This window comes from Benincasa hispida, chromosome 1 (genome assembly GCF_009727055.1).
Source record: "Benincasa hispida cultivar B227 chromosome 1, ASM972705v1, whole genome shotgun sequence".
Lineage (NCBI taxonomy): Eukaryota > Viridiplantae > Streptophyta > Magnoliopsida > Cucurbitales > Cucurbitaceae > Benincasa > Benincasa hispida.
Genome location: NC_052349.1, coordinates 61,705,380 through 61,728,693, shown reverse-complemented (window position 1 = coordinate 61,728,693; position 23,314 = coordinate 61,705,380). Strand labels below are relative to the sequence as shown.

Here is a 23,314-nt window from a genome sequence, read left to right as displayed (position 1 = left end):
GAAGTTACTCATATAGACCTTAGCTTTGCATAAGTAATACCCGAACTCATTATTGTTTTATTTTGAATTCTTGGAAGTATTGAGTTATTGTTCAAACAATTACACTACACCACTTACTCATGACCAGTCAAGTTATGTGTCAACTTAACTTTAGACGGTTCTTCTTATGGATCATATGTAAGTAACTTGGACCACTAATCACGTGAGCTCAACTACTCACCTGGTCTAGTGCAAAGTCTCAAAGATCCTCCACGAATCTTGTAGAGATCCTCCAAGATCCTACCTGGATTGATTTCCTAAGGCCGTGACTAGCTATGGATCAGGTGTGGGTTCTATTGGCCTTGGATCATTCATCTCGAGTTTTTATCATCGTCTTTGGACTTCCTATCTTTGTGATTCTTGATCTTGGTCCATCCAGATAAATCTAGCTATAATATACCTACATCTTATGAATGATATAAGCTAAATTATTAGTTATTAAAGTTAATGAATTATAAGTGCAATTATATGTCGAAATGGTGATTCGAACTCCTCTTCTTCTCTTTGAGGATATAATGTGTATTGACCAATAGAACAATCAATTCGAAGTTAGCTCATGGACTAAATTAGACTTTGATATATATTTTTTTTATTATGATAAAAGAGAAAAAAAGATTAAAGAAGAATAAAGACGATTATCCTTAGGAAAGAAGAAAAATCTACCAAAAAATTTACACAAAATCTTTATAACAATGGAAAAAGTAAACATTCCTTTCCGTGTCACTAAGTTGTCATCCCGTACCAAAGATTCGCTGCCATACTCAATTTATAGTAAATTTCCAGACTGCTAATCTAAATTGCATATTATTAAATCAAATATCTTTTAAAACCTCAAAAGAAAAAAAAAAAAAAAAACTTTTCATTCAATAATGAAAAGTAGAAAAAGAATATTCAAAATTGAATCAGCTCTAATTTCTCTTCTCTCTCATTCCACTAACAAAACAGAGCAGCAGCAGTACAGAGCTCCGTTACTGTAAAAATGGCGAAGTTAGCTGGCAAAAGTTGCTACAGAACAAAACGCCATTTCCCTAAAAACCGGATTTTAAGGAGCCGTTACACTTTCTCTGGTGAAAATCAAGGGCAATTCGGTCATCTACTCACCTTTTCCAATAAATGATGCTACTCTCTCTCTCTCTCTTTTCTGACACCAATTTCCTCCGTTCTGTTTAGTGCGAAAGGTTTTTGCTTTAGTTTTTAATTCTTAAATCTCTGCTCTCTCATTTGTTTTTTTGTCCTTCCCATAAAAAGGAATGGCCATTATAATTCTTTAATTGAACAGAGAAGTATGAATGTTTTCTAATTTCTTATGTTTTTTCTTTTTCCTTTTCTTTTGAATTTTTGGTGAAATCTACACATATTTCGAGGAGTTTCTTGCTACGGTGATTGTGTAAGCAGATTCCCACTGAGCTACAATTTTTCCTTTTTCTTTTCTTGCTCTCTTTCCTTAGGATTTTTTTTTTTAATCTCCATTTTGCTTCATCATTACTGCCTTTCCCTCTCCATCTCTGCAAAAATCTTCGTTTCAGAGGCTCATTGAAGAGTGAAGACTGATAATCTCAGAGCTAGTTTCGTTTTTTATTTAGTTCTCTTCAAGTTTTCCATTGATGGGTTTGATTTTATGAGCTCCTGGTCACTGATCTTTCTAGCTTCGCTCTCTTTCATCCTTCAAAACAAGGTAATCCTCTGTTTTTTTCTTCATACTGTGAATGTAATGTGAAGAGAACTCCGGCTTCTCAAGCACATTCCATTTTGTGGGTCTTGTCCCTTTCTTTGCAAACACGTTTTCCTGTAGTGGGTTCTTGATTTTGTGGGGGGGTTTGCGCGTTGTTTGTTGAAAAGAGCTTGCTCTGTTTTGTCGAGAGGTTTCGTTTTTTCTTTTGCTCTGTTTCTCGAAATCTATTCATCTCGATGCTCTACAATGTCTGATGCTGGTGGGTTACTTCTGCAAATCGAGGCAGGAAGCCATTGATTACGAAGTGGGTGTTCTGATAATTAAAATTTTATGGCTCCAACCTCAATTTCATGAACTGGGTCGTGAAACTTTTGGCGAGAAATGGGTGGTTCGAACTCAAAAATCGAGAATAACGAAGCCCTACGTCTTTGTAAGGAACGAAAACGGTACATCAAACAGGCCATCGATTCGAGATACGCTCTAGCCGCTGCCCATGTCTGTTATGTTCAGGCCCTCAAAAACGTCGGCGTGTCTCTCCGGCGATACGCCGAGGCTGAGGTGTTGATAGAGTCATCTCTGTCAACGTCGGCTACCGAGATCGATAAAACGCCATCGCATTCCTCTTATCCGTCTCCATGCCCGTCGCAGACTGCCGATGCTTCAGAATCTCCATTGCAAGAGAGCCCCATTTCGCCGCCGATAGCCACAATTAGTTACATGGTCGCCGGGGGTGGTACCCCTCTTACTGTCAAGCTCCGGCCGAGTAGCCATAATTTTGTCTATGAAGAATCAGTTGTTTCCCCATTGCCTCCGCCGCCCCCGCCGCCGCTTCATGAGTCAGGACCCTCTTGGGATTACTTTGACACCAATGATGAAATTGAGAGCTTCAGGTTTTTGGGGACTGGTGGGATGGATGTGAACTTTGAGGATGAGAGAATGTGGAAGCAATTTAAGGGAGAAATGACTGATGCCAAAGATGAGTTTCATGAAGGAACTTCAAAACCAGAAGCAGTGCAAAAGGCTTGTGAAAATGGTGACCATTTGAGTTCCACTGTGGCTGTTGAAGAAAGAAATTTGGAGATGGCGAGACGGGAAGATAAAGAGGTTTCTTCCACGGGTTTGTCGAACAAAGTTGTGCTTGAACAATCTGGTTCAAGAGGGGCGATGGAGTTGGAGAAGAGATTGTGTACTGAACAAGAAGATCCCTCAGAGTTTATTACTCATAGAGCTAAAGATTTTCTTTCCAGCATTAAGGAGATTGACAATCGGTTTCAGAGAGCTTCAGAATCTGGGAGGGAGATCTCTAGAATGCTTGAAGCCAATAAAATCAGAGTTGGATACCTTGAAGAAAATGGTACATTGAGGAGAAAACGTCGATTAACTGCTTAATTTGTTCGAATTATTTATAGCTGTTCATATGTGTATTTGATTTCTGCTGGCTGAGTAGTTCACTAATTTTCACTGTTGTACCTCAACTATTGCAGGAAGTATATCTGGTCTTGCTTTTCTGGACCCTTTACGTCGGTTACGACTTGTTTGCTGTCCTGCTAAGCCTGCTCTCTTTTCTCATGGTAAGATTTTTGGGTGAAAGAGATTGAACCCTTCAATTTTGTACTCTGAGGTAGCCTTTTACTTGTTGATTTTGGTGTATTAACAGAGTCCTAATGTATATGCAGAACCTCATAAGACAAAAGTGATTACGTGGAAACGGTCAACATCGTCTCGGTCATCTTCATCAAGGAATCCTCTTGCTGCAAAAGATGATGATGACAGTGGAAGTGAATTTGTAGAAGAGTTCTGTATGATCTCTGGAAGTCATTCCTCTACCTTGGACCGCCTTTATGCATGGGAGAGAAAACTCTATGATGAAGTCAAGGTATGTCACTGATTTAACTGTTATGTGAAGAAGAAAATCAGATACTCAAATATGTTGCATTCTAGCTTAAATCTTAAGCATTGATGAAGCATATTTATGATATGCATCGATTTCGTGGTAGCAAATACATGGTGATATGCATTGGTGAAATATGCATTGGTGAAATATCTTGAGCTGATCGTTTCGGTTACTGAAATTTAGAAATAGGATTTTGGAGATTGGATGGATTTACATGGGTCTCTTTTTTAATAAGGCTTGTTTGTCTTTCCATTTCACTCGCACTTTTAGGCAAGCGAATCCATCCAGAAGGAGTATGATCGTAAGTGTGATCAACTCAGATATCTATTTGCAAAGGATTATAGTACTCAAGTCATCGACAAGACGAGGGCAGTTGTCAAGGATCTGCACTCCCGGATACGAGTTGCAATTTATTCTGTTGATTCAATATCAAAACGCATTGAGAAAATGAGAGATGAAGAAATGCAGCCACAACTCATTGAGCTCATACAGGGGTAAGAAGGATCTTATTTTCTACTTCACAATCGAAACGTTAAGGTGATACAGCTCATTTGCAGCTGGTTATTGATGTTGTGCTGTTTCGTCAATACTGTTTGTTTCGGTGCAGATTGATCAGGATGTGGAAAGCGATGCTTGAATGCCATCATGCACAGTACATAACAATATCGTTGGCATATCATTCAAAGAGTGCTGCCATGGGTACACCTCGAGCAGACACACAGAGGCAGATATCGATCCAACTTCAACAAGAGATCGAATGTTTTGGCCTAAGCTTTGCAAACTGGATCAACAGCCTTGCATCATATGTTGGTGCTTTGAATGGCTGGCTACAACATTGCATTCAGCCACAGGAGCGCTCAAAGAGCAGAAGACCATTCTCTCCTCGCCGTGTCATTGCCCCGCCTATCTTTGTCTTATGTCGCGATTGGTTAACTGGAATCAACGACCTTCCATCTAATGAACTCAGCAATGCCATCAGAGCCTTCTTGGGAGAATTGAACTGTTCAATATCCCAACAAGCTGAACTACAGAGGAAACAGAAGCTTGTTGAAGCAAACAATGGGGAAGAACTACAAGGGAAAGGTGACGAAAACAACGATACTTTCTCTACGAACTTAAATTGCATACATTCAAGTTTAACAAAAGTTCTTGATCGGCTAACGAAGTTTTCTGAGGCCTCGCTTAAAATGTACGAAGATGTTAGACAGAAAAGCGAGGCTGCGCATTCAACATATTTGAATTTTAAGCCAGTTAGATATTAAACTATGTAATTAAGGGGAAGTGCAAATATTTCTCAAGTTTGGCTGAGATTGAATATTTGTACAGTTTTGAAGAATTTGCTGAGCTCTATGATTGTTGCATCATGATCAGCTCATTTTATTCTGCTTCCAGAAATCTTGTTGGTTTCTTGAAAGTCAGTTTCTCTTTCCCTTCATTTTTGTGATATTAGGCATAATTTAATCCATTTAGGACCATGGATTCCATATATATAAAATGGTAAAGACCTCAATATTCGACAAATCTTTGAATATCAAAATGTTAAAAAAAAAAAAAAAAGTGATGTACATGAAAATTTAACACCTTAATTAATTGAAAATATGAAGTGTATCTTGCTTTATTCTTCCTTTAATTTCCCATTATATATATATCATCATAAAGCATGTTGATAAAAAATTTGTCAACGAAAGTTTGACACCTTAATTGGAATTGAAAGTATTAAAGTGTATCTTGCTTTATTCTTCCTTTAATTTTTCCATTATCTCATCATTAAGATGTAAAAGAATATAAACAAAATTGTAGAAAAAAAAATGCTAACATTGAGTAACAGTAACCATATTTTCAGCCAAACTTCAGTGAACGAACAAATCCTTTTAGATAATTTCATTTCTTTCTGTAAATATCCATACAACCAATATTTTATCATCTGACAGTTTTATCGAGATCTTGTGATGTTGATATTCAGAATCATTTGAGCTTCCAAGAATTGACTCAACCAATAGTTTGTATCAGTGATAATAAAACTCAACGATTGCCTAACCACCCACCGATTGCCTCTGAGTTTGTATACAATTTGAATTGGTTGGCAATCAGAACCCGACATACTGTGTGTATTGGGAGTATGCATTCGACTGCATCGCAATGGGCGCCCGAGTTACATGATCTGGAAGATCAAATGCATCAACCAGTTCTTGAGCAATGTTTCTCACTTGAAAGCATAGATATTCAGTGAGCTTATGAATTGCCTGCAGGTCAGAACGAAAATTAGCAGATGAATTCAATTTGACCGAGAGTTATATGATATTTATACACCATTTGATGCTGGCTAAAAATACCTTTGCTTTGTTGGGAGCTACATAGTCAACATTTCGGTACGTTCCAATGTCATTCCAGATTCGATCCAAGGCATAAAGATCGCATACCAGTTTCAGAGTAGCCTGTGTATTTGCATTGGGACATCTGATGTAGAACGACAAATTGTTAAACTTAAGAACAGAAAAAGAATGTAATGTAAGTGCAGGTGTTGGAATGAGAGGAACCTTTGTATAGCTTCAATAAACTGAGCGAGGATTACGGATTCGATGTGGGATTCCGCGAGAGTCAAGAGGTGATTCAGGCATCTATTCCATGCACCAAAGCCACCAAGGGTTTTAGTATGCTTGCGAAGACGAACAGCCACACTTTGAAGTAACCGAGATGTTCGATACTGTGACAAGAACACCATGAAGAATAAGGACTCTATGAGTTTGAACATTAGAAGCATTTTCATTCTCGGGAAGCAACTATTATTATACTCACTTGGAAGGCATCTAGCTGAAACTTAGGATCTCGCAAATGGTCCACACTTTCCCACCGTGCAGTGACGGGATTTGGCTGAGACAAATACGTATTCATGGATTCTCGCAAGTAGTTCCATGTAACTGCAAGTGTCCCACCTTGAAATTTCTCCTTGTATTGCTTCAAGAGGTAGGCTGCGACCTATACAAAACGAGAAAAGTTCAGCTCTAGTCATAATGGTTAAAAATGCTAAAGTATTCTTCTACATTATAGAGATGAGCCTAATAATTAATATCAAGAACCCAGAATGAATGAGTTGAAGTATAAATATACAATCATCTAAGGAAAAACAATGCCCCACAAACAGAAGATTATGTTAGCAAAACCTGTTGTAGAAGAACAGTATTGTCCCCTTCAAAAGTCTGGAAAATATCATGATCGTTCCTAAGGGTACCAAAGCGATTGACTGCAGCGTATCCATGGCCACCACAGGCTTCCCTACAGGTACTTAATGACTTTGCCGTGTATGAAGTAATGTAAGCCTTGAGCCCCGCTGATAATGCATGCACGTCTCCAACTAGTTCTTCATCATGAGTCTTCTTCATCTGTGCGTACTTCTCCACTAGTTGCAAAGTAGCAAATTGGAAGGCATACGTTGATGCCAGCATTGGCATTAGCTTGTGTTGTTGAGATTGATAATCAAGAATACTGACTTCAGGCTGCTTTGGAGGACCAAACTGCTGACGTAACAGCGAATATCGAATTGCAATTGTGGAAGCAATTTTAAGGACACTAGCTGACGAATATGCCAGGCCAACTCTTCCACCAACTAGTTCTCCTAATGTGGCTGCAAATCTTTTGTTGATGGATGGTAGACTACTCTTATACTTCCCATCTCGAGATACCTCTCCAAATCGGTCAAGGAGATTATCCCGTGGAATTCTCACTGAACGGAATCTCAATGCTCCATTATCCACCCCATTGAGGCCTACCTTGTGGCCACAATCATGTATTTCAATTCCCGGAAGTGTCTTATGAGTCTTAAGATCTCTTATCGGAACAATGAATGCATGGACACCCATATCAGCAGTCTTCTTATAATCATGAGTTGGCAACACCAGCTTAGCAAAAACAGTGGCAAACTTGCCATGAACTGCAGCATTGCCAATCCACCATTTGATGGCTCCATCATTTGGTGTATTGATAATGAATTCATCAGTGATGGGATCAAATGTAGCTGTTGTTTGGAGACCCTGAACGTTTGAGCCTTCAAAGAAGTAAAGGAAGAGGTTTTATATCAAAATGCAAACCTACATTACCGAACAATGCCTAAGATAAGCTCACAAGATTTAATTAAATTCACTAAAATTTATCATCTAATATTACCATATAAGTTGTATAGCATTCAACGCCAAATGAGTAGTGAAATTAGAGGAAGTACTTTGTGCTAACGATAAGCTGAGCTACTTAAAAAATTCGAAATAAACAATAAAATTTACAATTTAGACTTACCATGATGAAGTTCAGTCATAGCAAAACAACCAGGATAATCCACATTGTCAATACCATCAAAGAATTTGTCTCTGTGCTTTTTGGTTCCTAAATTGAGGACAGAGCCACCCCAAAGACTGCAAAAATATCATTGTTCCTATTGAGCAACAGATCAACAAAATATAACTAAGCTTAAATTAAATTCCTCATCAAATTTTCTTCCCACAAACTTAACTTTCATCTCTCACCCGACAGAGGAATTAGTCATTGCAGTTAAATTCAACATTTGGAAGAGAAATTCCAGCTAAATTCATGGTCAGCAAATGTTTTGGGGCAAGCCTCGCAAGAAAATGTAATATCTTAAGACCCTAATCCAAGGATAAAAGGATTTTCCTTATTAAACTAATCCAAATTAATGGTTAAAACATATAAGACCCCACCCAAATAACTCAAGTTCTTTGTTGTTTGTAACTTACCTCCAATCATTTACATAAATTCTCAAATTAGTTCCAACATTGAGAAACTAATTCTCATATGTTTTTCAAGTTTCTAGCGAGAATATAGATAATATGTTTTAGTTTAAATATTTACTAAATTTTTTCCTTAAAAAATCAATCAAATTCTACCAATTAATTTTAAATATTATAGTAAAGGAGATTTATAGGTTTAAATCCCAAAAGAAACTCACATGGACAAAAATAGAATTACTCGAAATCATATTTTAAGCCGTTAAGCTAAATCATAATTAAGGACGATACAAATACAAATTGATTCAAGAATGAGATGATAGGAAAGTAAAGATCACCTGAACTGGACGCCCATCTTAATGGCGAGAGAGACATCGACGCTTCCAACAGCCTCCATAATGGCGAAATATTGAGCAGGATCTTCATTCACAAACCTAAACGGTCTAATTCCGGCTTCCCTCACCAGACCGATCAATTGCTTCATACAAAGCTCCCGATGATCGTTCATGGAGATCTCTACCGGTGTCTGCAATTCAGGCCTCGAATTGAAGTAATCAAACACTCGCTCTTGAATCTCCCTATGTTTCCCCCTCATGTACACTGATAAACTCCCCATGTCGACCTCGATTTTCGCCTTCGATGTCCCTGCGCACGTTGCAATTTCAATCCGGTACGAACCGTCTCCGGGAAGGGGAATCGGAGTCAGGTGCAAGGACAGCCGCTCGATTCGTCGGGAGGCTGCCTGAGATTCCTCCTTCGCTGTCCAATTCGGTTCTGTCGCTGATGCCATCTCTCCGACGACGATCGCAAACTCGTAGAGAAAGATAGAGAACTACCTACCGGAGGGCGGTTCTTCTTTCGATTACTTAACGAAAAAGGGAAGGTGACGCGGCGTTTGCGATTATCTACGTGTCGAAATCTGATTGGGAGATGTGGCTGGCAGTTGAATTGGCGCGTTTCTCAACGCAATTTGGATATGCTTTGAGGGAGAAGCTTTGGACATTGACATTTTATAATATATCTTTATAATTTTCAATCCCTTACTTATAGGATATGGAAATTAAAAAGAAGAATCATTTTAATTCATAATGTTTTTATTAGGATCCAGAAATATTTTATATTTAAATCAATTTTGTTCTAATAAATTAATACATTCAATTTTCTTCAAAAAGAAATTAATAAATTCAATTGATATAGTTTTATTTTAGTTATTAATACAACAATAGGATAATCGAATTTTCAACCTTTGATTTATTTCAGTTATTTTTAGTATAACTTAAGGTAGAAAAATTTGAATTATAGATCTATAATCATTAGCATATTCGTATATAAGTTGAAGTATATTGACTTTTAACTTATTTTAGTTAGTAATTAATTATTAATGTCCAATAAATTATTCAAATAGATTTCAATATTATTAAATATCATTATATTGATATTTTTCAGTTTTAATTAGTTATTATGTGTTAATATTAACTAAATCATTAGAATATAAAAATATTACTATAGAATAAATAAAAAATTATTATATTGGCTCTTAATTTAAACATATGACAAAGGTATTCAATCAATATATTACTCATTTAGATTCTAAATTACACCTAGTAAACAATATGAAAGGAATAACATTATGTATCCAATTGATTATTATTATTATTATTATTATTATTATTATTATTGGTAAGTAAATGCTGGCTAAATTATAATTTTATTCTTAAAATTTTATATTTTTGTAAACAAAACTTGTACTTACTAAAGAAGAAAACCTGCCACAATACGACAAATCAAAGACCATATGTGGAGATCATTACAAGGTTGAAAAGAGTCTACAATTCTCACATGGGGAAAATTGTCCAAAATAGTCCTTTCTAGTTTTCACATTACAAAAATAGTACACTTTCTGAAAACTCGTTAAAAGAGTTTATCTTGGACCTTCTCGAGCAAGATCGGCCTTGTGATTGAATTTGAAACGTTAAGAATTCAAATTATCTAGCCTGTAGAAAGAACGGAAATACCCATATTTGAAAGAACCCTTCATATAAATAGAAATCATTCCCGCTCTTCACTTCGTGATTGACTAAATGTATGGGAAGTAAAATATTTCAGAAAAAGAAAGGTCTAAGTGCAAGCATACACTGTTGAAGATGTAATAATCTCGGAGTATTCCGAGTATCGAAATCACAGGACTAGCAATACTTTTAATTTGATTAAAATTGAAATTTTAATACAACCGAAGGTAACCAAAATGAATGTGTTATGAATGAGTAGAAATTGAGGTAAAAAATAAAACAGTAAATAATGTAGAAATTGAGGTAAAAAATAAAATAGTAAATAATGGTAACTGAATAGAGCTAACAATGCTTCATCCTTTCGGGCTCTACAACAAAAGTGACGCGGTCGCATTGCACCAGGACAGTGAAATATGCATGAGCAGAAATCAACACCTATTTGGTCTGAGGTCCAATTCCTTTAGAAGTTCTTAGCACCTACTACCGAATGTTCCCAGGGTAACTAAACCCTAGATTAATTTAATTTCAATTTCTTTGCCCTATGGTGTCCCTTATTCCTAAGGTGACATGATTCTTCTATTCCTAGGCTCTTGGTCCCATATCTCTTTGTGAGATCTGCTTACACTCTAGCCTTCTCAACACTAAAACTCCACTAGATTGTTAAATTAAGTGGTCAATTTAATTTATCAAGACTTTCTATAAAAGTCAATAAAGAGAATGCAATAATAGCAAAGTGGTGCGAGTGCAGTAGTATTTAAGCCATAGAGACCTTAGGGCATTCACATTGCCGAACCCCTAGGAAGAATTTAGCTCATGATGATTGACAAAATAAACTTCTTTATTATATAAAAAAATATTGCTACAATAGAGTTCGATTGAAAAGAGAAGAGATGAATAAAAATAATTACAAAGAATAAATAAAAGAAAAGAAATGCTAGAAAATTGCAACTCCAATGAACTTGAGATAAATCTTCAAGTTCCAAGCCTCCCTAGGATAATCTCTCCTTTTCCAAGGTGGAAATCATTCCTCGATGCTTATTTCTGTGGACGAAAAATCCTAGAGCCAAAACACCTTAGAGGAACTCCTGTTCATAAGGTTCTGACTTGAAACACAAAAATAAACCTAAGGTGACTGCTGGATAATGACAGAAACGGTGATGGAGAAGATGGGTTCGACCAAGGAGTTGATGATCTCCATTTGGAGGCTTCCATCCATTTTATAAACCTTAAAGTGGTTGGGGAAGACCAAAATTCAAGGTCTGATCGACTTCTAGACAAAATCAAAACTGAATATTGATATACTCGAGAAAATAAGAAATGATCTTGACTGATACGAAATTTGAAATTTTAGGGCCCAGTACTGCGGTCACATCAGACTACTGCGGGCACATCAGATTAAAATCTTGCAGAAGCTATCAAAAACTGCCAAAATTCACCAAATTAACGTTAAATAATCAAATATCATAATTAAAGCCCTAGATCTTCAAGAGCTTTTGTGAATTAAGCCAAAATTCAAGAGACAACTCATGCGGTAATTCACTTTTCCTAGTAAAAGATGGATAAAAATGACTTTAAAACATGTAATTCATAGCCTAAATCACTTCGCCTGAGATCTCCCTACATTTGCTTTGAAATTTTCCTTATCTTCATAGTTATTTGCATCCTTAAGCTTCGTTATTGTAGAGGTATTCCACTATTTTCTTCGTTTTGTCTACACTTTCGACTTATATTAGCGCTTGAGGATTTTAGTGTCTATCTAAGATATATGTGAAATCTGGGTTGTATATTTTTTTTTCTTTGAATATTTGGGCTTTTTTTGTGTATCTTGTTTGTATTTGATGATTTTCTGGATACTTCATCCTATCTCAAGTGAAATATGTTTGCATCTTGATCGAGATGGATGAAGTAGTCCCGAGATCTATTGAATGTGTCCTGAGATTGAGTGGACTATTGAGTTTTGGACTTTTGTATATGATCTCGAGGTAAATTTAGCCTGAGATCATCCCCGAGATATTATACAGAATGTGACCAAAAACCATAATCTCGTGGCACGCTAGTGTAAATGACCCGAGTTTTTCATAATTAGTACACAATCTAGGGCAAGTTTTACCCCAAGATTTAAGGTAGATTCCAAATACAATGCTTCTATTTTGTTGTTATTTTACCTAATTGATTGTTGAGTTCAATTTTTGGGTAATAGTTTGTGTGACAGATGACATTGGTACCTGATATTCGTTTTCATCTGACGAAAACAATCTCTAATATTAAGAACAAGTTAACACCTAGGTAGTTGTACATGTTTAAGCAGACTGTTTTTGGTCATTTATTGGATGTTAAGTTAGTTTTTGGTGGGCCTTTGTGCCATTATATTCTTTTGAGGGAGGTACATGAGGATAAGGAAGACATCATTAGCTTTAAGTTACTAGGGAAGAAGGCTTCTTTCGAGTGAGAAGAGTTTGATATAGTGACAGGTTTGAGGTTTAGGCCTAGATGAGTAGTTGAGTTTAAAGAGATTGAATCTCAAGCGGAAGTGTGTGAACGTCTTGCATTTCAATTTTTCGGTTTATATGAAACAAAATCAGAATAGAATAGAACCAAAATAGAGGATAAATCATGTTTATACATTCAACATGCCTTTTAATAAGAAGAAAAGGGAAGATGAACGTTTCTTACCTTTGTAGATCCCTTTGTCTTCAGGAAAATCCCAAGCTTTTTCTCCGCAACGGATCTCCAATGAACAATGAACGTCACTGTAAGAGAGACCTATTTGATTAATTAGCAAATATAATAAATAAATATATATATTAAATCTAATGTAACGTATATAATTAATTAATTAAATAAACATTATATGTTAATTGCCTCCACCTCTCAAAATTAACTAATTCCTTATGAATTTGATCATAAAAAAATTCATTATTTGAATCCTATTCAAATATTTCTATCTTAATTATAGATCAAATAAATAATTAACCATATTATATTAATCTCATTATATTCTATCAATTGATTTGAACAATTCAAATCATTGTATTTTCTTTAGTGAGCTATCGAGGGGAACTTGAACCTCAAAATTAGAAGATCTAATGATATGAGATTAATTGATTAAACTATTTTAATCAAATTAATCAATATTCATTAACTATCATTCACTCTATTAAAGACTGATAGCTGCACTCTTCGCACTGTAGATACATTTATGTGTCCATGAATATAACCAATTAACAGAGCGATGACCCTTCACAAATGCTCATAAATACAGCTGGGTCAAAATATCGTTTTACCTCTGCAGTTACACCTAACTTCTTAAGTACCACTAATTCCTCTAATGAATAAATAGTTTATAGTCCAACTATAAACTAACACTTCTCGGCCCAGTGAGAGGTTGAAGCCTCATTGTTTAAGACCCGGAATTAGCTATTAAGGGAGCAATTTATCTATTTTTCCAAGGAATGGGAAGGAGTGAATTCTGTCTTGTGTAGTTGTGTTCCTAACTCCCGAATTAGAAAAATCCCCAAAATGGTAGGCTTGTTGAGTCGCTGTCATGGCCACTCTCACCCATACAGATCAAAGGATTATCGTCACAAACAGGAGTTCACAATTCACCCAGGATTAAAATCAAGTCTCCTATGGTTTAGCTAATGAAATGTAAGTCTCTTATAGTAATGGTATGTTGGGAATGTCCTAAAACTCGGAGTTTGTAAATGTTAGAAACATATTCTATTTATTAATAAAAGTATTATTCAGTTTTTTCATTCAATAAAATGTTATTGATGTTGCATTCTGTCATAAAAATCCAATAAATAAATCCATGACTATAATATGAATACTTTAAGTTTATGTGGAGACATAAAAGTGGATCAAGTTTTAGTATGTAGCAAAAATGGTCTATAAGTATATGGATGAGATTGGTATCTCATCCTGGTAACACTATTGGATGCAGCCCACTTTGTATACTGATACAAATGATGTAATCCCAAAATCATTCATGTAAAGACATGTGAGTAGAGGTATTCTATGCAAAGGATGTTTTCGTAAGACCGGATCTCGAAATAGTCACTTTTCCTTATAACGACCGTTTACTGTTAAAATTATCTATTTCAAAATTTGATGACCTAGGGTAACTCAATCTTAATCCTGAACTAACTATGAACTCTTGTTTATTTGTGATTATCCTTGGATTTGCATAGGTGAGAGTAGTCCAACAACACTGCTCAATAAGCCTCCTATTTTGGGGATAAGACCAGATAGATAGCTGGGGACATAGTATTGCAAGATGAAATTCACTCATACCCAATTTAGGGTTAGTAGATAGGTTGTTCTCTTAAGTACTGATTCCTGATCTTGAACAATGGAGCCCCACCCTCTCATGATTGAGAGGGTCATGGTTTATTAGTTGGACTATAAACCAATTTTTTAATAGAGATTCAGTGGGAGCTTAAGGAGCAAGATGTATTTATAGGGAAAAAAATGGTAATTTTGACCTAGCTATAAATATGAATGACCTGTGAAGGATTGACTTACTGTTTATAGTTAAAGTGGACAGAAATATATCTACAGTAAAGAGAATGCAATTATCGAGCTATAGTGGTATGTCTCGGTAGTTAATGAATATTGATTAATTCGGTCTAAAGAGTTTAGCCAATTAATCTCAAATCACTGGAGCTTATGATCTGTAGGTTCATAAGGTCCATTTACTAGCTCGTAAATTTATATCTTGGATTAGTAAAATGAGAGGATTTGAAGTGTTCAAATTCGAAATTTGGGTTTTGAATTTGAAGTGTTCAAATTCAATTTAGGGTTTGATTAATTTAGGTTTCGATAAATTAAACGTTTAATTATATCAAATACAATTAATCAAACCCTATATTGAATTTGAAAAAAATAAAAATTAAAATGGTTTTTAATTTTGAGTGGAAATAACCAACTCTTCTGGAGTTTGAAGTGGAATTATTCACAATTCAATACCTAATCTACTCCATTAGTGCTGATTGAAGTGTCAATCAGATGTTTAAAGGAGTCTTTGCATGAATTATATACGTAAATACTCTGAATTTCAGAGTTTGAAATGGATGCCTAATGGTTTTTCTGAAATTCAGTATTCTCTTCAAACCCTCTTCCTTCTCAATTCCTTTAATCTCAATTCAGTGTTTCCACCTCACAATCTAAGTTAGAGGATAGTAAAAAAGTTCCTTGTGGTGGTCTACTGTGATTTTGAAGGCCAATTTCATGAAGAGTAGTAAGAATTTGAAGAGTTTCATCAAAGGTAATATATTCTAGAAATCCTCTTTTGAATTCTATCTTAATGCATGCTCTTAAACTCAAATTACGTATACTAAGAGTGCTTATTGATTCTGATTAATTCTGAATTTTGCATGATTACTCTATCAATTGGTATCAGAGTATGATTTATGCATCCAATTAATGTTAATTTGAGTTTCGTGGGTGAATTTATAAGAATGCATGTTTGGTTGATTGATATGGTCGAAATTCAACTTTCACATTAGATTTTTCTTTGATTATGAAGTTTAATTTGTAATTGGCTCTTGTTTGATGAGCTTATATGTATGCTCTAGAGTCTATAATTTTATTGAAGTCAATATAGTTAAAATTAGGTTGTAATTGAAGATTGAAGTAAGCAAGATCCATAGTAGAAACCTGGAGGAGTAGCTACTGTCGATGCTGCCCCAGAATCTTGCAATGCTACTCTTGATGAAGCCTGTGGCATTACAACACTGGGATGGAGCGTTGCAATGGTGCTCACCCCAGCCCAGAAAGATGCGCGCTCGTGAGTCGGTTCACGCGGGGTTAATTCGATTTGATCGGTTTAGTCGACTCTTGGTCTGGTTTTGCTCAAATTGGACCGGTTTAGCCTTAATTGAAGCATTGGAAGGCCGGTTTGGGTCGAGCGTTCCAGCCCTTTTTGAAAGAAGTTTTGAATTTTTTTGTAATAATTGGTATTAATTGCTTGCTTAGGATGCCAAAGTTGAACCATTTTAGTATTGTTTAAATATTTATGCATGTGATGTATGTAATATTTAAATTATACATGTATGTGCATATAGTATGCCATGTAGATTTAAAATCCCACAATGAGAAAGCATGTTCCATGCATAATCATATGTTATAAGTTAATTATAATATATAATATGCATGATTAGGATTTCTAAAGTTTAATATAAATGTTATATTAAAGTTTGAATGTCGTTGATGTTTGTTATGAATGCAAAGCATTTCTATTTTTATAAGTCGTTACAAAATCGAATTAGACTTTTAAAAATTCATAACAAAGATAAGCATCATGCTTACTTAGGTTTTGATAGTTAAAATAGGTTGTTATCTTGTCTAAGGCTAGAGGTATTTAAGTTGACGGTTTATGTAATCCTGTCTAAGGTTGGAGGTATTTAAGTTGGCGGTTTACGTAACACCTACTACCTGGGGATTATGGTCGAATTGCCAAAATGTTGAGCATTGTTAACTAATTTTATGAGCTTACTTGAGTGGTATGAGGTTTTAAAACTAGTTTATCACCGAGACATCGTAGGTTAAAATCGAAATATAAATGTTATACTTGGATAAACTGAAGAAACTTTTATACAATAGAACCATTGGGCGGAAGCCAGATCGTTCCAAACCCATTGTAAAAGAACAAAACATTTACAAACATACAGCTAAAGTTATGCATCATCGAGTAAATTACAACATACTTTTCAATTAAAAATAAAGGGAATCGAGTGACATATCTATGAAGAACTCTTCTTCAAGTATTCCCTCAATCTACACTAGTCAACGTCCCAATAAACTCGATCATGAGCACGAACGCAACGAACAACCAGTGCAATTCCATGAACTGTCAGATCCTCAAACCCAATGGAGTAAGACTCAATCCTCGACCCTCGAACAGCAACACTCGACACTACCACTCAGTTGCCTTGGTATTCTTGGTGTGAGAATTCAGGAGGTGTGGGCTCTGTGTGGATTTGGTAGAGGGAAGCAGGAAGTATACGATCGAGTAAGTGGGAGAAAAGCTTAAGTCTATCGTATAGACTGGGTACTCGATCATTTAGTAAATGAGAGGCAGTCGTCTGGTAAACTCGCTCGTCGTTCAATCTCTCAAAGGGCTATCACATAGCTTTTTTTCTTTACCCGATCGTTATGTCTTACTCTCTTGAAAAATGAAAACAATTTTCACTTTTATTCTTCAGTTATTAAAACTGAAAGAAACTTCCCACTCAAACTTGATTAAAGGAGAATAAAAAACCAACCAAACAATTATCTTATAATTGTTTTTATTATAAATAAATATAATAACTAATTTATCATATTATATTTATAATCTATAGTTTTAATATCGCATCATATGTAATATTTAAACCATAGTTCTTTTCTCCTTTATTTAATATAAATCATATTTATATTAATTCCTCCAATTAATGTATCTAATACATAAAATTAATTATATCACATATAATTGAAATAAATTAATTATATCACATATAATTGAAATAATTTAATTATATCATATATAATTAAATTCCCTCTTGTTCGCCCCTGTCCATTTCTCATATGCTTCTTGGCCAAGACGTCATTCAGACTGGCCAAGATGTAAGCTCGGGCCTTCTCGTTCGCCCCTGTCCATTTCTCATATGCCTCTCGAACATTTCGAGCGGCAGTTTGAGTTGGAATAGGAGGACACTCCTCCATAAGGACGAACCGCAGGTCATCGATGATAAGAATTGTATTAATCGTGTTTTTCCAACTAGTGTAGTTTTCGCTAATTAGTTTGTTGGTAGATAATAAAGCTAAAGTGGCGGTTGCAATTTTTACAGTTGCTTAAAAACATGAACAAACTCAATAAGTCTATTTATAATACCACTTTTAATACCAATTTTAGTTTTAGCAAAATAGTTCTTATGCACCCTAAGTGAAATGACATCTATTTCGCAATGATGCCCTAGTAAGGTAGGATAAAAGTCACCGGTGGGATGATCAGGTGCCCTTTCACTGTGATGAGACATTCTCAACTATTAGACAGAAACAACTCTTATAACTGACTCTAATAGTCACCATTTTTTGGTCCAGAATATGTTAACCTTTAATAATTTCGGTAAGTGTAACCCCTTATTTTAGGCCTTAGAGTCCCGCCCTAATGCGCCCACCATAGCAAAAAAGCAGAATATGACAAGAGACTAAAGCAACATTATCCTTTACAGAAGATCAGATAAAGAGTCGTGCAAAACTGCCATCCTTTAGAGGAACACTCCTAGGGTTCCTCAAGGCAATGCACAAAACGTTATCCAACCTAATGAGAGAGACTGTGGAATATGTTGTCACAAGTCTCGCTCCCATTTACTATGAACATTCTTTCCATTCACCTTGGTATTGACCTACCCAAACACCATCCTTTAGGGAGACACTCCCAGGGTGTCTCAAGGTCGAGGATAGATCTCACGGTGTAAACTTTAGGGAGAAACGTGTAGAGGTTTAAGTGAAGTATCATATACCCCAAGTACCTCCCATTGAATGTTCTACCTAGGGATTCATTAACTTAGACAATCTGGCTACTGATTTTATCTAAGTGTGAGTTTAATTTGCTAAAAAACAACTCTTTCTTTTGATAATTAAACAAGTTCGAATCAAGTCTCATTAAACACTTTAACAGACTATCATCAAATCTACATGCATGCAACAAATCTATCTAATTCACCTTTCTAGGTACGTTCCCAAGTAGCGGTGTTCCATTTCCGTCAGCTTAAATACCCTAGCTTAGACAGAACCCGCCTTAGACAAAAGGTCCCTTATAGATAGATTTGGTACATATTTAATCTTTTATATTAGTCAATTTAATCCTATTAAACTGATTAAAAGATTAAACTTAGTTTTTTAATCTCATTAGAACCGTGATCTTAGGTCTATCTCAATCAAATTTTAAAACTCTTTTAATACATGATTCAACCTAAGTTTGCATGCATGTCTTTCTTATTGATTTTAATTTTAATTTCCATTATAACTCTTATAAAAGAAAACAACTAAAACCATCCACATTGCTAAGCTAAACTAGGTATTTATAACTCTTATAAATTAACCTAAGTTTCATGTTTCATGCAATATTCATTCATTACTATATATAACTCTTATATAAATTGTAATGAACCAAGCATACATGCTTTCATACACCCTTATACTATAACACTTATAATATAAAGATGATGATGAGTGAATTTCATCTTGTGTAGCTATGTTCCCGGCTCCCTACTTAGACAAATCCTTAAAACGGTAAGCATAATTGTTAATTTTAACAATCATGTAGTGGAAAAAAAATCGTTAAGCATTCTAATTCATCAATTTCAGCTTCAAATTAAGCATGTTCTTAAAAAAAAAAAAAGAGGGTTTCAACAATACCTTTGAAGATTCTCTTCAATCCACGAATTCAGTTGCAATCTACTCCTTTATCTTCCCTACTATCCCCTAGGAACCTTAGATTGAGTTGTGGAACTCAAAACAAGCTGAATTAATGGAAGAATTCGAGAAGATACACACTAGTTTTTCACCCAGCTGAAGAACCTTTTTTCAAGCTCAAATCTTAAATAAATTCAGTAATTTGCATCCCTCATCTCAATCAAAAGAATTGAAATTTTGTATCAAAAGATCATGCAATAAGATTGCTTCATGAAGCAACAACTCCTACTTGAGATTTTCATATGGATTTAAGTGGAACTATGATTAAGGTGTTGGAAGTGTGAAAAATCCCACTTTTAGTGGATTTTTCCTATTTTGATTAAAACCTCTTTTTTAAATCAAATTTAAAAAAGAATTTAAAATCAATTCTTATTTTTAAAATTGATAAATCAATTTAATTGAATTTCCTTACAATTCAATTTTTAATTTAATTTTCAAAAATCAAATTAAACAAAATGATTTTCTAAATTTGAATTTTCACAAAATTCAAAATTTTAATTTTAAAAAATAATTGATTTTATTAATTAAATAATTTAGTTAATCTTATTAATTTAATATCAAATATTAAATTAATTAAACACCAATTCCACTACCATAAATCCCTATTCTTGTAATTTGATATTTAAATTGAATTTAAATATCAATCTATTCTCCAATTTTGTTTAATTCAATAATTAAACGAGTAATTATATAGCATATAATTACTAATTCCCTTAATTCAAATTTGAATGTTTCAAATTAACTCATCACCCTATTCTAAGATTTATTCCTTTGTGAGCTAGTAAGGGGACCTAATAGTCCTATAGATCATAGGCTCCAATGATTGGAGATTAATCTACTAAACTCTTTAAACTGAATTAACCCCCATCGGTTAACTATCGGGTCACTCTACTAAAGTCCAGTAGTTGCACTTTCCTCACTGTAGATATATTGTATCCACTCGATATAACCATGATTAGTAAGTTAACCCTTCACAGGTTGTTCGTAATAACGGTTGGGTCAATAACTATTTTACTCCCGAGGTTATTTTTTGTTCCTTAAGTTCCACCGATCCTCTAATGAACAATTGGTTTGAGATCCAATCATCAAACCAAGTCCCTCTCAGGCCAATGAAAGGGTAGGACCCCTTGTTTAAGACCCGGAGTCAACACTTAAGGGAACAACCTCTCTATTATCCCTGAAAGTGGGTAGGAGCGATTTCCTTCTTACACCCTATGTCCACAGCTATACATTCGGTGTTACCCCTGAAATGGGAGACTTATTGAGCCGGCGCTGTTGAGCCAACCCTCACCTATGAAAATATAAGGATAATCTCGAATAAAAAGGAGTTCATAGTTAGCGCAGGATTAAGATTAAGTTACGTAGGTCATCGCTTTGAAATAGTCAGTCTTAAATATTAAACAAGATTATAAAGTAAGAGTGACTTATTTCCTGACCCAATCTTATGCAAACTCATTGCACAAGATGCCCCCACTCCTCAAACCACCACATGAACGATTAGGATTACTTCCTTTGTAGCACTTTACAACAAATTGTAACAACTACAGAATGGGCTGCATCTGATAGTATTACCAGAATAAGGCACTTAACCTTATTCTACTATAGATCATTTTGACTATTTAGTCGAACCTGATCCACTCTTATGTCTCCATATAAAGTTCAAGTACTCATGTAATAGTCATGGATATTTTAGTTTATTGGATTTAACTCTGAAATGAAATGTGTTGGGTTTTATGTCCTAAAACTTTCAGTTTGTAAAACATATTCTATTATCAATAAAAATATTATTGACGTTTATTTAATAAAACTATTATTGAATATGTGAATTGCACTTGTAAAGTCTAAATCCAATAAATTAATGATCCATGGCTATTATTTGAATACATGAACTTTATGTGGAGACATAAGAGTGGATCAAGTTCAGTAAATAGCGAAAATGATCTACAGTATATGAATAAGGCTGGGTACCTTATTCTAGTAACACTATCGGGGCCCACTCTATAATTGTTATAATTTGTTGTAAAGTCTACAAACGAAGTGATCTGATTCGTTCATGTATTGAAATGAGGAGTAAGGGCGTCCTATGCAATGAGTTTGCATAAGATCAGACCAAGAATTAAGTCACTTTTACTTTATAATGTTGTTTACTGTTTAAGACTAACTATTTTAAAGCGATGACCTAGATAACTTGACCTTAATCCTAAACTAACTATGAACTCCTATTTATTCGGGATTATCCTTTGATTTGCATGGGTGAGGCTTGGCTCAACAGCGCCGGCTCAACAAGCCTCCCATTTTCGAGGTAAGATTGGGTAAATAGCTGGGGACATAGGGTGTAAGACGGAATTCACTCCTACCCACTTTTAGGGATAATAGAGAGGTTGTTCCCTTAAGTGTGAACTCGGATCTTGAACAAGGGGCCCCACCCTCTCATTGGCTTGAGAGGGACTCAGTTTAACGATTGAATCACAAACCAATTGTTCATTAGAGAATCAGTGGGACTTAAGAAGCAAGATGTAATCTCGAGGGTAAAACAACTTTTGACCCAACCGTTATTACAAGCAACCTGTGAAGGGTTGACTTACTAATCATGGTTATATCGAGTAGACATAATATATCAACAGTGAGGGGAGTGCAACTACTGGGCTTTAGTGGAGTGACCCAGTAGTTAGTGAATGGTGGTTAATTAGATTAAAGAGTTTAGCCGGTTAATCGCGAATCATTGGAGTCCATGATCTGTAGGTCCGTAAGGTTTCCTTACTAGTTCATATCGGACTAAACCTTAGAACAGTTTGACGAACGAATTTGAAGTGTTCAAATTTGATTTTGGGGCAAAGCGTTAAATATATTGATATATTTAATCTAATGTTTAATTGTGAGTTAAACATGAAGAGAGAGAAAATAGGAGATATTTAAATAAGATTTAAATATCAAGATTATGAATAGTAAATCATATATATTGGGATAAGTGTTGATTTAATAATTAAATTAATTAAATTGTTTAATTTATTATTTAATATTAATTTAATTTTTAAAATTGATTATTAGAATTAATTTTGAAATTAAATGGATTGGTTAAAATTGCATTATAAGTCAATTTGTTGACTAGGTAAAAAATACAATGGATGTCAAATTGTTGACTTTTGATTTTTTAAAAATCAAAAAGTCAAATTTGTTGACTTTGGACTTTGAGAGTCAAACTTTGACCAAGTTAGTGAAAAGATCCAACATTTGTGAATGGGAAATGTCAATTTTTGCATGGCTAAGTATTGTCTTCATTTGAAGACACTTGTCCCACTAAATCCCACATTTTGAGTTAATAGAATTTTGAGTGTCAAATTCTCATTAGACTCAAAGTTGCATGTTTGCATGTAATGGTCTTTAAAAGGAATGTTTAATGCTTTTAAAGACTTCTTGGCCATAATGGGTTTAGATGAGATTATGTGATAATCTCATCCATTTTTCTCTCAAAGCTTTAGCTTTTTCCTCTCCAAATTAGTCACTCACT

At 34.9% G+C, this 23,314-nt stretch overlaps 2 protein-coding genes across 2 annotated transcripts; one reads left to right on the top strand and one right to left on the bottom strand.

Annotated features, from left to right (window-relative positions):
* The first annotated feature begins 993 nt into the window (after positions 1 to 993).
* On the top strand, positions 994 to 5,097 carry LOC120070237 (protein ALTERED PHOSPHATE STARVATION RESPONSE 1). The gene is made up of 5 exons (XM_039022123.1): positions 994 to 3,065; positions 3,196 to 3,282; positions 3,388 to 3,587; positions 3,876 to 4,099; positions 4,213 to 5,097. The coding sequence occupies exons 1-5, from the start codon at positions 2,093 to 2,095 to the stop codon at positions 4,865 to 4,867; spliced, it is 2,139 nt and encodes a 712-aa protein (XP_038878051.1). The 5' UTR covers positions 994 to 2,092; the 3' UTR covers positions 4,868 to 5,097.
* Positions 5,098 to 5,441: 344 nt separating this feature from the next.
* Positions 5,442 to 9,255, bottom strand: LOC120091150 (acyl-coenzyme A oxidase, peroxisomal). The gene is made up of 7 exons (XM_039049029.1): positions 8,677 to 9,255; positions 7,893 to 8,008; positions 6,767 to 7,647; positions 6,402 to 6,581; positions 6,143 to 6,309; positions 5,939 to 6,062; positions 5,442 to 5,848 (listed from the first exon to the last, which is right to left on the bottom strand). Exons 1-7 carry the CDS (start codon positions 9,126 to 9,128, stop codon positions 5,693 to 5,695), a joined length of 2,076 nt encoding a protein of 691 aa, XP_038904957.1. The 5' UTR covers positions 9,129 to 9,255; the 3' UTR covers positions 5,442 to 5,692.
* Between the last annotated feature and the right edge of the window lie 14,059 nt (positions 9,256 to 23,314).